Source organism: Mirounga angustirostris, unplaced genomic scaffold (assembly GCF_029215605.1).
Source record: "Mirounga angustirostris isolate CCGP_5_RB_7025 unplaced genomic scaffold, mMirAng1.0.hap1 SCAF_3, whole genome shotgun sequence".
In the NCBI taxonomy this organism is placed as follows: Eukaryota; Metazoa; Chordata; class Mammalia; order Carnivora; family Phocidae; genus Mirounga; species Mirounga angustirostris.
The window spans coordinates 188,340,331-188,354,226 of NW_026991711.1; the positions used below are offsets into that span (position 1 = coordinate 188,340,331).

Genomic DNA, 13,896 nt, shown 5'->3' on the forward strand with positions numbered 1-13,896 from the left:
CTCTCTATTAAAAAACAGGTTTTTTTCTTTGCCCTTATACGTACATCTTCGAAAAGATGAGTTCCATAAAGCTAAGTTTATGTGAAGTGGTAAGGAATATAAAGAGTTTTTCTTACTAAAATATCAGGGCAAGTTTCACATATATACAAATCATAGTGGATTTTACTGAATGTTTTTTGACAGGATGCTTACTTCAGGTTGTATTAACTGTGCTTATAATTCTGAGCCTTTCTTTTTATAAGTAATCCACTTCCGTTGAAAATATTATAGATTAAAGAAATCTCATAATTGTATCTTGTACTCTTCAAGAATGACAGTACTAAAGAAATTTGTTGGGACAGAGTGATATATTGGTCAGTTGTGAGATGTTCTATGATACCAAATAATTTGAGTATTAAAGGTCCCAGAATGACTTGTTGGTTTTAAAATTAGAGTTGGTTCATATTATATATTTGCTTCTTATATGGAGAGAAATGGGTGTGTTTACAGACATCTGGGCAGGGATCCTGCATATTTCCTGTGAACACAATAAGGGAGAGTGTGGAGGTGGAAAAGGCCTGTAACATTGGAATTATAATTGCTATTCAGTAGGAATTGGTTGCTGGAGAGGGGGAGATCAGGTCCAGTGATGATCTTGTAGTATGATTCTGTGAGGATGAAATTGGAAGATCATTAAATAAAAATTGATCCAGTTGATACCAAAGGTTCAGCCCAATGTGATACCAATTAGTGTATTTTGGTGTGAAATACTTTAAAGTAGACATAGCAGCTTTTGCTTATAAGGCTGCTGCCAGGAGTAGGTATTGTGGGCTTACGCATATATAAAACTAGACCTTATGATTTTTAGTAACTACTTGTCTAGTTTGTTGGGATTGTTATGCTGTCTGTATTGGTTTTCTAAAGCACTTCTAAAGTTAATTCCAATGTGGTCTTCCTAGTCATGTATCCAAGATAGCATCACTGGGCTCCCAGGTACCCCAGGTTAGTGAGCTATGCAGCCAGGAATTAGAGCCGCTGTTCCCATCTCCCAGGACTTTCCCCCTCTTTCAATTTGCACTTCCTTCTCCTGAAAGGATAATGATATCTTGGCAGAAAACTTAATCCTTAATGTAGAAACTGTGATTCTCTGAAGTAAGTGGAAGAATCATCAACAGTGCTTTCAGAAGCTTTCAACCACCTAGACGGAAGTTTTTGATTGCATTTCTTAGTTGTCTACTTGTGAAACATTTATTAAGTAGCATTAGTTTACCAACAGAGTTGTTTTGGGGTGTGTATAGTTCTGGAAGTCACATCTAATTTTCAGATGCAGAGCTTATATATACATAGTGTACTTTGAGAGTTCTGTGACTTGAATGGAGAACATGCTGTGTCTGCAGGGAGATTCATCCCAGGTCTTGCTCACTTCCTTGTGTTACTTTGAGCAGCTTCACTTAACTGGTGGAATTGTGATCTGTGTAAATGATGTAGAGCTCTTAGGAAAAAACATACCATGTAAATTTTTGATACTACTTTATTTTCACAAGTTAGGTGAATCTGGTTACTTTATTATGGAAATAAGAACTCTTGCTGTCTGTAGGTATTACGACAGTCCTGGGTTGGAAAAAAAGTCTGTTGGTCTGACTAGCATTTAAGAATGCCTAAAGTTTCCAAATAGCAAAAGTTTAAAATAATTAAGTTTCTGTGTCCTTGATATTTTTTTGCTGTATCGCTCTTAGACCACTCCAGAGTTCTTTATTTGCTTTTCCTTTTGGTCAAAGAGTAGAAAAATGTGACTTACTGCTCTGTCCTACTCTTCACGCCTGATTGACTATACTAGGCTCGTGTTTATTTCATGGGATGATTCCTGGCTGGATCATTACCAGTGGGGAGGGTTAATCTTTCACTTTTCTTATTAAACCTGAATAAGGGGAATTTCAGAAAAGAAGAGCAGCCACGAATCTACTTGAATTCTGATAGGGTGTCTTTTTTGGTTTTTGTTTACTTTGAGGACAGTTTTTTTAAAAATCAAAATGAAAAGTATGCAGAGAATGGTTTTAAGTTAAACTGGAGGTGAGGGTAAGGGTTCATCTAAGTATATGTAGAATAAAAATTGAAGCAGAGAGAGCATAATTTTCATGGAGTATTAGACTTGGTAAGAAATAATAGAGTTTATCTAGTCCAACCTCCTACTGGTGAGTAAACACTCATTTTGTGTTTATAGAAAAAACTATTTGAAGTTGGAAACAGGAATTTGGGTTTGAAAATACTTTGTTGCCTAATTTTTTTGCTTTATCTATTGGAGATGTTTTTCCTATTTGAATGATATGTAACTAAACCTTTATATCTACAAAAACTTAAATATATTTGCATTTATGAGTTACTTAGGGTGTCATTTTTTTTATATCATTGAATAGGTAAGAAGAGAATGTTTTAACTTAGGTCAGAAGCCATTCAGATGAGTCGTTGATTATAATTTTTAAATCACTATTTGATTATTATACAAGGTAGCTTTTAGTAGATAGAATTTTGCATCTCCTTACAAAAATACCACCTCGTAGGTTTAATTCAGGCTGGATCTCTTACTTGATCTGATCAAATACATGAACATGTGCATGTGTTTGGATATCATGCTCAGATGCTTTTAGAGCTGTGTATAAATCTATACTTTGCTGTTTTTGTGTGTGTGTGAATTTTTGTTCTTAGATGTTAAAAATTAAGGGGGTAATACTCCAGTTTTGTAGTATGAAGAACCAGAGGAATGATCTTTGTTGTCTTGAAAAAATAACAGTTTTAAAAGGATGTTCATTAAATATTGTGAAATCATCATTCTACCCAGGGAGCTAGGTTTAAGACTAGATTGTCACTTCAACTTGCAGATGAAATGAGAGATTTGTGATTGATTTTAGAGTTTGGCTGTGTTAAACTTAATTGTCCTGTTTTACCTTCATTAGTGGTATCATACCACCTTATTATAAATCCACCAACATTTCTGTAATAAATATCTGTCATGTTGAGATGCATTGATTTCAGCAGTTAACCACAGATACAAACTTGTAAGGTAGAATGTTATATTTCCAGAATGTGATTGTTAGCTCAGCCATTTTTATGGGCATAGGCTTGATTACCATGATGTAATCAGAGAGATGTAATCAGCATTTAAAAAAAGAGAAAACATGAGATATGAAGGAAAAGTAGCTGCATAACTGGCTGGGTATATTTAATACATTAAAAAATAGGGTGTAATGGAGACGTCTTATTCTGTCAGTCCTGTTTCCGAGATCTGAAAATTGTCCATGCTTTGTCCATTGATACGGATGTCCAGGTCAGTCCTGTTTGGGCTCTTGGAGACTAGAGGAGTTGGAAGTTCAGGAACAGTCTTGTCAAAATTCTCCATCTTGATTTGATATTCACCTTTGGAACCCCGGGTCAACAGAGATGCAAAACAGTGATGTAACATGATCTCGGAGGGTAGGTAGGATGTCCTCCTTTGGCATATTTCTCCAGTGCCTTCCTGCATTGCTGAGAGGAACACAACTAATTCGAAGTGGGGAGGACTTTCATGCCGGAGCAGAGTAGCCAGAGGACTTGATGGTATAATGGAGTGATAGTAGGTTAGCGGAAAGATAAAGAACGGACATTCCTCAGAACTGATGCCATCAAGGTGGAAGTCCACACTGGTCTGGTTGAGTTCACCATTTTCCCTTTCCTGATAGAGTACAGCTGAGACCCGGACACTGGTGAGAGGGCTAGGTCGAGTGTTGGCCACTTGGAAAATTAGATTAGGTTTGCCATCTATGTGAGCTACTACTGCTAAGTCTGTAAAGCGAATTGAGAAAGCTCGATTTTTTGGCCGGGCAATCTTCGCCACAAAGGCACCTAAATTAGAAATCATTGAGTTTTTTTTAGAACGAACACTTGAAATATGAATACCTTTTCTGAATGAGAAGGGTGTATCAAATAGTTACACATTTCTTCATGCCATGCCTTCCAAGTGAGTCAAGAATTGATGAACACATTAATTTGGGTAGTCTCATTTGCCTGAAGAATTTTTCAGAATGTACATACATCGTTATTTTAAAACTATGATTTCAGAAGGGTTAAGCAGAATTCATTTTGTTACATAGAAAGGTAACTTTGTAGTCTCATTTCTTAACAAAAATCAAAGAATGGTCATTGATTACATTTCTGCCCCCACTTAAAAAAAAGTAACAAAATAAATGAAATTCATTTGTAGTGAGATTATTTCAAATTGAAGTAGAAATCAGATTCAGAGTAGAATGATTTGGGGTAGGGAGGGTAATACATTGAGCAGTTTTTTAACTTTGAAACTTATATAGCCCCGCCTCCCCTTTTTATTTTAGAAGGCTCTGGCTCTAAGGTGATTTCAGTGTACCTTTCAAAGTGCATCTTCTGTGTGCCCCTAAGCTGTAGGTCAGGATTTCTTAACTACTTTTGTGCCACAGATCTTGTTGGCAGGCTGAAGAGATCTGTGGACCTCTTATCAGAATTATGCTTTAAATGCATAAAAATAAAATACATAATGAAGGAATCCAAATATACTGAAATTGAGTTGAACGTTTAAAAAATTATAGTACCATATGTGCTTTTTTAATGCATTAAACAAAATACAGTGGCGGGTTTAATAGTGTACTTTTGAAGTACTGTCGTGTGATAGGAAAATATCTGATTTCTGTTTGTATCAAAGTTACCAGTATTGCTGATACCAATAAAAACCAGTATTGCTGTTTTTTGTTGTCTGTGTTTATAGTGTAAGGAAATGGCAATTTTCAGTTAGGGGCTAGAGAAGAAAGATGCAAGTTTTTCCTAAGTTCGTGGATCCCCTAAATTTTATCTGATGACTGGCCCGGTTTAAGAACTCCTGCAGGGAAGTTGAGTGATTTGTTACAGATTATAGAGCCGGCAGCACACCGGACTTCATTCCAGATCACCCTGCATTTGGCCCTTTACTTACCTTTTCAGATTATTATTGCGTAGTGTGTTAAAGCCAGGTTTCCTTACGATTTGTTTTTTTATTTTTAAACTGTATATATATCACTTACAAAAGTGACGCTAGCCCTGCTTACTTAGAGGAAAGTCTTATGTGTTACCAGGTTTATAAATAAAATTTCATAATCTTTGTGGCCACATTTCCAGTAAGGATGTGTATACTTACTTGATCTCTAAATACAATGCTGACTGTTGTGCTCTAGGCTCACTGATGATGAGTAAATGTTGAACAGATAAACTCAGAGGAGGAAATTCTAACCCAGTAAAGAGGAAAAAAATCAAATTCCTCTGTTAGGTAAAATGATTGTCAAAATATGCATTTAACGTATTTATCCACTTATTTGACAAAGTATTTAGCTTCTCTGAAAAACGCCTTTTAGACCTTTTGTTAGTATTTTTTTGGTGTAAGATGTTACTGCAAGTTAGTGTCATAATGGTCCCTTTTTTCTTAAGGAGTTCCAACAGGTAGAATTTAAGTGTAAGTCAGGTTTCTTATAATTTCACCTCTCATTTGGCCATAGACTTTTTTTTTTCAATCTTCGATATTAACCTGCTAATAATGCAAATTAAATTATTCTACAACACAGTTGCTTATAACTGGTTATCCCCTCTCCAAACCACTTGCAATTTTTTTAAGAACAAAAACAATTACCTGTGATAAAAGCCTCTAGCATGAGGCCTAGGAGCATTTGTATGGCAAGTAAGGCGATTGCACTTGGACAGTCACCACTGGGGAACATGGTACCATAACCAATTGTGAGTTGTGTCTCCAGGGAGAAGGAGAATGCAGCTGTGAAACTGGTGATGTACTTCACACAGATAGTGTGGTTTTCAGGTGGGGCATCATGATCTAGTTCCAGATCACCATTCATCTCAGCTAGAACATACCAGAGCACTGCAAAGACAAGCCAGTGGACAACAAAAGAAGCAGAAAAGACCAACATCATCCAGCGCCAGCGCATGTCCATTAGGATTCCCCAAGCATCTCGCAGATATGCAAGACCTCTTTGAGCACCATCCATTTGAAGTGTGCTGTGGCCGTCCTTGGTGACCATCCTCCGGTATCTCTGAGTTAGGAGAGGAGCAATAACTTTGCAATTACTGCCATCCATCTCAGGCTGTAATTTTCTGAAACCAAGAATAAATTAATAAGCTCTTAACTGTTTTGCAGTTCATATTAATAAATTCTGAGACCTCATTCACTTTCTCCTTTTTTTGGAATGCTTCCCTGGCTACTGGGCAGGCTTTCCTGGTCTGACAGCTCTCTTTTCTCTTCACGCAAGGGGGCATTTATTGACTAAGCCATTCATTTGCTACCAAATCATGGCTTGCCTTAGGATATCTCTTATTGTTTCCTGGAATGACTGTTAAAATACTTTTTGGCATTTTAATATTTCCAAGTATATTTCAAAGTCCCTGAAGTTTGGGGTTATGGTTCATGTCTCTTTGCCACCCCTGTCTCTTTCTTGCACAAGTCCAGGCATAAAGTATTGATTTGACTGAACGTGTAAATAACAACTTTTCATAATTAGTAATTATGGATAATTCATAATTTAAAGAAATAAGTTAAATATATGTGTTCCTCCATGTAAGTAACTAGAAATCATTTGGAAATGTAGTGTTAGGGGCGCCTGGGTGGCTCAGTTGGTTAAGCAACTGCCTTTGGCTCGGGTCATGATCCCAGGGTCCTGGGATTGAGCCCCGCATCGGGCTCCTTGCTCAGTGGGGAGCCTGCTTCTCCCTCTCCCTGCTACTCCGCCTGCTTGTGTTCTCTCTCTCTGTCAAATAAATAAATAAAAAATCTTTAAAAAAAAGGAAATGTAGTGTTGAACTGTCTGCAAATGTTTTGAAGCTAAACTCCACGCTAGGACAGAGTTAAGCTTTTAGAGATCCATAGTTCTAATATATGCTTTTTAATTAACCTATTGAAAGTTTTATGAATAGGCTTTATTTTTGTCACTTTGTGGCCATTTTCATGGATTCTTTCTTCCCTGTCTCATGGATTGCCATCCTCTGAATATTCTAGATTCTGGTTAGATTGTGGGGTGGGGAGAAAATTATTTTCCTGGAAAAAGTAAATTCTAGGTAGCGATTCCTAGATAATACTGTTTGTTTTTTTTTTAAGATTTTATTTATTTGACAGAGAGAGACACAGTGAGAGAGGGAACACAAGCAGGGGGAGAGGGAGAAGCAGACTCCCTGCTGAGCAGGGAGTCCAATTCAGGGTTCAATCCCAGGACCCTAGGATCATGACCTGAGCCGAAGGCAGATGCTTAACTGACTGATCCACCCAGTTGTCCCGATAATACTAGTTTTGAAAGTAAGTAAACCAGATAAAAAAGCTTCAAGTTTAATGAACGAAAATAACCATTAAGGCAGCAAATGGCAATTTTAAAAATTTTTTAAAGATTTTATTTATTCATTGGAGAGAGCAAGAGGGAGAGCACGTCCATGTGCGTGCACACGAGTGGTGGGGAGGGGCAGAGGGAGAGGGAGAAGCAGGCTCCCCGCTGAGCAGGGAATCAACCATGTGCGGCTTGATTCCAGGACCATGGGATCATGACCTGAGCCAAAGGCAGCCCTTTCACTGACTGAGCCACCCAGGCACCCCCCAAATGGCAATTTTTAAAAGATAATATAGTTTTTTATCTGTAAACAGTTAAACTATGAATCAGTGGGTATGCTTTTCTCTGTGTGGTGAGAAGAAATCTAAGGTATGCTTTCTATGTGTTGATTCTTGCTTATATCAAAAGTGTCTTAAGACTTTTATGTGGAGCCTCACAGGAACAGAATGGGAAGTGCAGCTTTGCTTTCCCTTTCTTTTTGCCACAGTGCAGTGCTAGGAGTTTATATTTTACTCTGCCTAGCTGCTTCCCTCAGAAGTAGATGCTCTTGAGAGTATTGCATATTCCATTCCTACCTTTTGAATGACAGTGGCACTTAAGAAGGTGACTAGAGGCATTTGAAGCTAGGTTGTTGCTTGGGTTTGCTGGGTCCTTCCCATTGTAGACACTTTGGGGCTGTGGAGACTGCCTTCCTGTGATACTGTCATTGGACATTGGCCAGCTGAGTATATACTTTCCCTTCCTCCCTGAGGCTAATTTTTTTTTTTTTAAAGATTTTATTTATTTATTTGAGACAGAGAGAATGAGAGAGAGCACATGAGAGGGGGGAGGGTCAGAGGGAGAAGCAAGCTCCTTGCTGAGCAGGGAGCCCGATGCGGGACTCGATCCAGGGACTCCAGGATCATGACCTGAGCCGAAGGCAGTCGCTTAACCAACTGAGCCACCCAGGCGCCCTCCCTGAGGCTAATTTAACATGTATTGGTGATATTAGAGACATTCTCTTGTATTTTCTTCAGATTTTAATTACTGATGGAGCAGGGTCCGCTGAGATAATGGTTAAAATTTTTTAGAGTGGATAACCAGTTTAGTTTCATATTATAAACTTAAAAAAAGTCTTAGGTCATTCATGCTTTATAATTCTAACAAGTGGTCATTATCATTTAGTATATTTTTTTCCTCAGCACAGCTGTTTAATGACTCATTTTGCTAGAGTCTTTAAGTGTTTTGGGAGACCGTATCTCTGTCGTTTTGAAAGTAAACAACAGGAGTAATAAAATTTTCATAGGCACTGTGCTAGGTACCTTCTGTGTTGCATTATCTCTAATTCTTTGGTATCTCAGCAAGATCTTTTTTTTTTTTAAGATTTATTTGAGAGAGAGGGGAAGAGAACTTGGTGGGGGGAAGGGCAAGGGGAGATGGAGAGAAAGAATCCTCAAGCAGACCCCATCCCCCCACTCCCTGCTGGTCACAGAGCCGCACACCAGGGGTGGATCTCAGGATCCTGAGATCATGACCTGAGCTGAAATCAAGAGTCACTTAACTGACTGAGCTACCCAGGGGCCCCCAGCAAGATAGACATTATTATCCTGTTTTTCAGATGTCACCAAGGATTAGAGAGATGAAAGAAACATACACTAGGCAGATGGGGGCCTTAGATTATTTGTATTATTCTCCACATCTGGCTAACTTTACAGGTTAATTTTCTTACTACAAGAAGCTCTTTAGAAAGTTTGGTGAAAAAGTCTTTCCCAAGATGATTGGCATTATATTCCTAAGATAGTCTTTGACAGCCATATTTTTAGCACTTATAGTAGATACTCTTCTGGTCCCCGTAACTATCTCAAGTATCTGTCTTAAATCATTGTTAACCCCATACATGATTCTTAACGACAGTAATGATTAATAATATTAGCCAGTATATATTGTTTATTATATGGCAGGAATTATACCAAACACTTGTGTTAACTCATTTGAAGCCAGTGGGCAATGCCTGGCGCAAAGGAACTTTTCAATCTTGGTTGCTTTATTATTATTATTCATGATGTTCCTTAACTTTCACAGTAGTAAGTACCATCATAATTCCCATTTTAGAGATGAAGAAACTGAGGCATAGTGAGTTTCCTAGGATCCCAAAGGTAGTAAGTGTTAATAAATCCCATACCAAGTCCAGAGTCAGTGCTGTATTGCTTCAAAAATAGACATTCTGATCCTGGTTAGCCTTTGTGAACAATCCTACATTCCATTTGACTAGTTAATTGTTTAAGAGTCATTACAGAATATTTGGTCTTTAGGAATGTTTAGGTTTAGACCTATGATTTGTAGGCAAGAAATATATTTTCAGTTAAAGAAGACATCTTATAAAATTTGAAGATCAGCACAACCACAATTATTACATAATCTTTTGTATATTATAAACCAGTACAAATTTTGTATATTATAAACCAGTACAAATTAAAACAAAATGTGGAGAGGCGACTTCTTACATAGCATTGCCAAATTTGTATTTTGCCAGGTGAGAAAATAATTTTTAGAATATATCATACTAATTTTATAAAAGAAAAGGCATTTTGACACTTGAAGAGGAAGAAGGATGTAATAAGGAACGATAGGCTGCGTTCAGAAAGGTTGTGAACCACTGCACTATCCTTTATGGTTTCTTTTTTTGAGGTGAAATTGGTATGTAACATTGTATTAGTTTCACTTTTGTTGTTTGTTGCTTCCTGCCTGTGTGAAAATGCCCATCATTTACCTTGTACCCTCGTGCTTATTGCAATTAGGGAACCACTGTCCTGGTGAATGCTACTAATTGCTGATTGTTTCACGGTAGTTTTTTTGGGGGAAAAACTCCATGATTCTTGATTTTCAACCTACTTCATAACGTTCTAAAACTCATTACCCAGGGAGATAGCTTTCTGTATATATTATAGCTAACAAAAGTATTATTATTTGGGCTTTTTCAGGATTGTTACTTGTTACCTACATTGTAACAGTCACTGTAGGCTTCAACAATTTCATTCTTTTTCTCTTGCAGTTAACTAAATGCATGGAAAAACCTGTGAACAGGAATGTCAAGGCTAATATCAAAACAGTGAAGCAATTTCCTTTTTTTTTTTTTAAAGATTTTATTTATTTATTTGAGAGAGAGAATGAGAGACAGAGAGCATGAGAGGGAAGAGGGTCAGAGGGAGAAGCAGACTCCCCGCTGAGCAGGGAGCCCGATGTGGGACTCGATCCCGGGACTCCAGGATCATGACCTGAGCTGAAGGCAGTCACTTAACCAACTGAGCCACCCAGGCGCCCCACAATTTCCTTTTTATATATAAGCCATTACTCAATCTTGTTTAGATTGTGTTGGGAGGTGGAGTAGTTGAGAGAATAAGATTTCGATCTCCACTTAATGGATTACCCTGAATGAGTCCATCTTTGGATTCATGTAAGGAGTATGGTTTAGTATAATGAAGACAAGGTGGGGAATCTAGCCAACCATGCTCCCGCTCTGTTGGTTACATAGCTTTGTCAGCGGGGCAAGCTACCCAATCCCCTTGGCCAGGCTTCTTATATTAAAAAAAGAGAGAGACAGAAGGGAATTAAATAACACGATCTCTTAAAACTCTACAAGTTTTAAAATTTATTTCCATTTCCCTCAACTGACAGAGGTTTTTTAGATGATTTTTTTTCCTTTTTTCTCTTATGTGGTTTTACATCTGTTTGTATGGTATTTAAAGATTAATATTATTGTTGCCTGATACATGTAGATTTTCTCTCCAAGTAATTTTCATATCTTTACAGGTGTACAAATACCCGTTGAATGTATTTTGTCTTGGTTTGTATTTATATGATTCTCACTAACTGATCCCAACAGAAAATAGAATTGAAGCTTGGGAAGGTTTGTTTGTATCTCTGTGTGTGGGCTGTAAAGTATTTGCTCATTTACAGACTTTGGTGGAAAAAAACACTACTTTATAAAAATAATAGTTTGGCTGCTTCAGTGGCTGTCAAAGTTATGGATTCATTTTACTCATTTGGTTTGTAGCACTTAAAATTATGTCTTTTCTATTGCTATGTTGTAAGGTGGTAGTGTAGTTCATATTAACAGTTAATAGGCTATAAATACAAATGTTAAATGATCACAATATTACTATGTATTTGTTTACAACTGGTTTTAAAAACTGATTATATAGTCTTAGAATCATTTCTCTTACCCTCTATAATTGGGGCAAACAGTATGAGTTCTAACTCTCTTATATAAGCTCAGAGATTCTTTTATATTTTATTTGTAGAAGCATCTACTAATTTCGGTAATAATTCTATGCTTAAAAAGACATTTAAAATTAGGTATTCATCTTTTTCGTGGCTTAAAAATTTTTTTTGGGGGGGGGTCATTTGTTTTTGTACGCTCTGTTTGTATGGTATTTAAAGATCTCCAGAACTGACTTGGAGAAGGGGTGCATTTTTTCCCTCTAATCAGGACCGGTTTTGGGTTTTTTTTTTTTTTTTTTAATCCCTTCCAAAAGAAAGATATCTGTATATATTTAAAAAAGCCAAGGAAGGGGGTTAAAAAAAAAAAGCCACTAAATTTTTTCTAGGGCCTTTCTACTCATTTCTGTATTATAATGTGGAATTAGTATGCATTTAATAAAACAGGAAAATTTCTAGTAATGCTTTCAGTAGGGCTGTTACTCCATTTTCAGAATTTAAGGAAAAAGAATAAAGAACCTTAATGTATGACCGTAAAGGTAATATCTTTGTTTTAAAAATCTGTTGGCGATGTCTAGCTCTGTCCCTATTTGCCACTCAATTTCTTTCTCTGTTCCCCTTAAGGAAAGAAATAAGAATGAATATTATTTCATGTACTCACCAGTTCTTTTGCTGGGTCAGCCTGTGTGTGCACAGGTAGGTCTTGAGGAAACTTGCAGAGTCTGTCTTTTTGATAAGGTAACTTTAATCTACAAGTCTAGCTTGTAGGTTCTCTTCTTGGACTGGGTTTACAGTTCACATTCCTCTGTTTATAATGTCGTGGGGGCTAGTTTCAGCTGAAGCTGATGTGATTGGTCACTTAGTCTGCAGGGGGGCCAATTAGCTCTGATCATGTGGAAAAGAATGCTGGTTTGTTAGGAGGTCTTTCTTTACCCAACACAAACCTTAACAATTCTGGAGAAAGCCTCCAGAACTGACTTGGAGAAGGGGTGCATTTTTTCCCTCTAATCAGGACCGGTCTTTAGTAAGTTTGCATAATCTTACTTAAGAGTTTATTTGAAAGTTCAAAGGGATAAAATTCCCTGCAAGATTTCCTTTCAGCCGTCTTTCCTTATATAGCATGTTGAAGTGTGAGATACTGCCTTTACTATTCTTTTTTTCCCCCTCCATTTCTTTGGGGAAGATTTCCTTGGATAAGGACTTCTAGGCATGAATTAATTAATTGATTTTGTTAGTTTTCTTTTCATATTCCATCTCACGAGGATGACTACCACTAATTCTAGAACTGGTAATATAGGTAATTTAGTTACCTGAATTTTTGGTGGGGAGGGGCAAGGAGGCAGGCTTTTTTTTTTTTTTAAAGGCTATGTGCAGAGATCTTAAATAAGAATAAACTTAATTGTTTGGTACCTTGCACTTACCTTTCAAAAACACATCTATGTGAAGGAGCTGAAGAATTTTCTTAAGGCATGCTTTAGTAATGTCTAGGGGATGGTTTCCTGAGAAGCATATGGTAATGTGCAGTAAGATGTAGCGTTCAGGGTACAGAAAATTTAACTTAACATCTAACTAGTGTTCAGCTAGAAAACGTCTGTGATCCAGCCTGTAGCAACCTTGAAATGAGCTGTGGGATGGCTTTGTGTAATGCCTTTACTGAGCAGTACTTTCTTCCACCTCCGTTAGCTGCTGATTTTAAAACTTTGATCAAATGTCACATGTAAGAGGATCTGAGAAACAAAGGCTGTGATTGTTCAGAGTAAAATCATGGAAGAAGGCCTGCTGGGAAAATTATTAATGTAGACCAATATAATGCTACTTAGAAGGTGAAATCCGCCTTTGTAGATTCCTTCCCCTCCCCCCAAATTAAAAAAAGTATTAATTCTTTCTTTGTTTTATTAATGCCAAACATCTCAATACAAGTTCAGACACAGCATTGGAAACTTTGACCTTCAGAACTAGAGAAGGTAAAAGCATGAAGTAGGGACTTGTGATGTGATGCTTACACCCTACACACACTGGTAGGGAATTATACTTTATATCAATTGACAGTTGATGGATTGGGGGAGAAAAAGCCAGAGCAAATATAGTGTGACACTGCCTTTCAGACGGTATGGGAGTATATTTGCCATGTGTCTTGCATCAACATTATAATTAGCAAGAGGGCGAAGGATTTTTACCAAACTTAAAAGCCTCTTTCCGTAATATACTCTTTCAGAATATATTAAGGCAAAAATGATTTGGCAAAATGATTGTCAAGAAAGAAATGTCTCAAGTGATGAAGGGTCTGGTTTCTCGATTTCTACAATTTGAAAGTCTTGCTATGGTCTATAGACAGTGATTCCTAGTTGCTAATTGTATGGACATGGTA

The 13,896-nt window shown here is 37.2% G+C and overlaps 2 protein-coding genes across 11 annotated transcripts in view; one reads left to right on the forward strand and one right to left on the reverse strand.

Moving 5' to 3' along the window:
* Positions 1 to 13,896, forward strand: part of GIGYF2 (GRB10 interacting GYF protein 2) — a 149,658-nt gene that overhangs the window by 65,255 nt on the left and 70,507 nt on the right. The gene's annotated exons all lie outside the window — the stretch shown is intronic.
* Positions 3,233 to 6,098, reverse strand: KCNJ13 (potassium inwardly rectifying channel subfamily J member 13). Its single transcript, XM_045867722.2, has 2 exons — positions 5,639 to 6,098; positions 3,233 to 3,855 (listed from the first exon to the last, which is right to left on the reverse strand). Exons 1-2 carry the CDS (start codon positions 6,096 to 6,098, stop codon positions 3,233 to 3,235), a joined length of 1,083 nt encoding a protein of 360 aa, XP_045723678.1.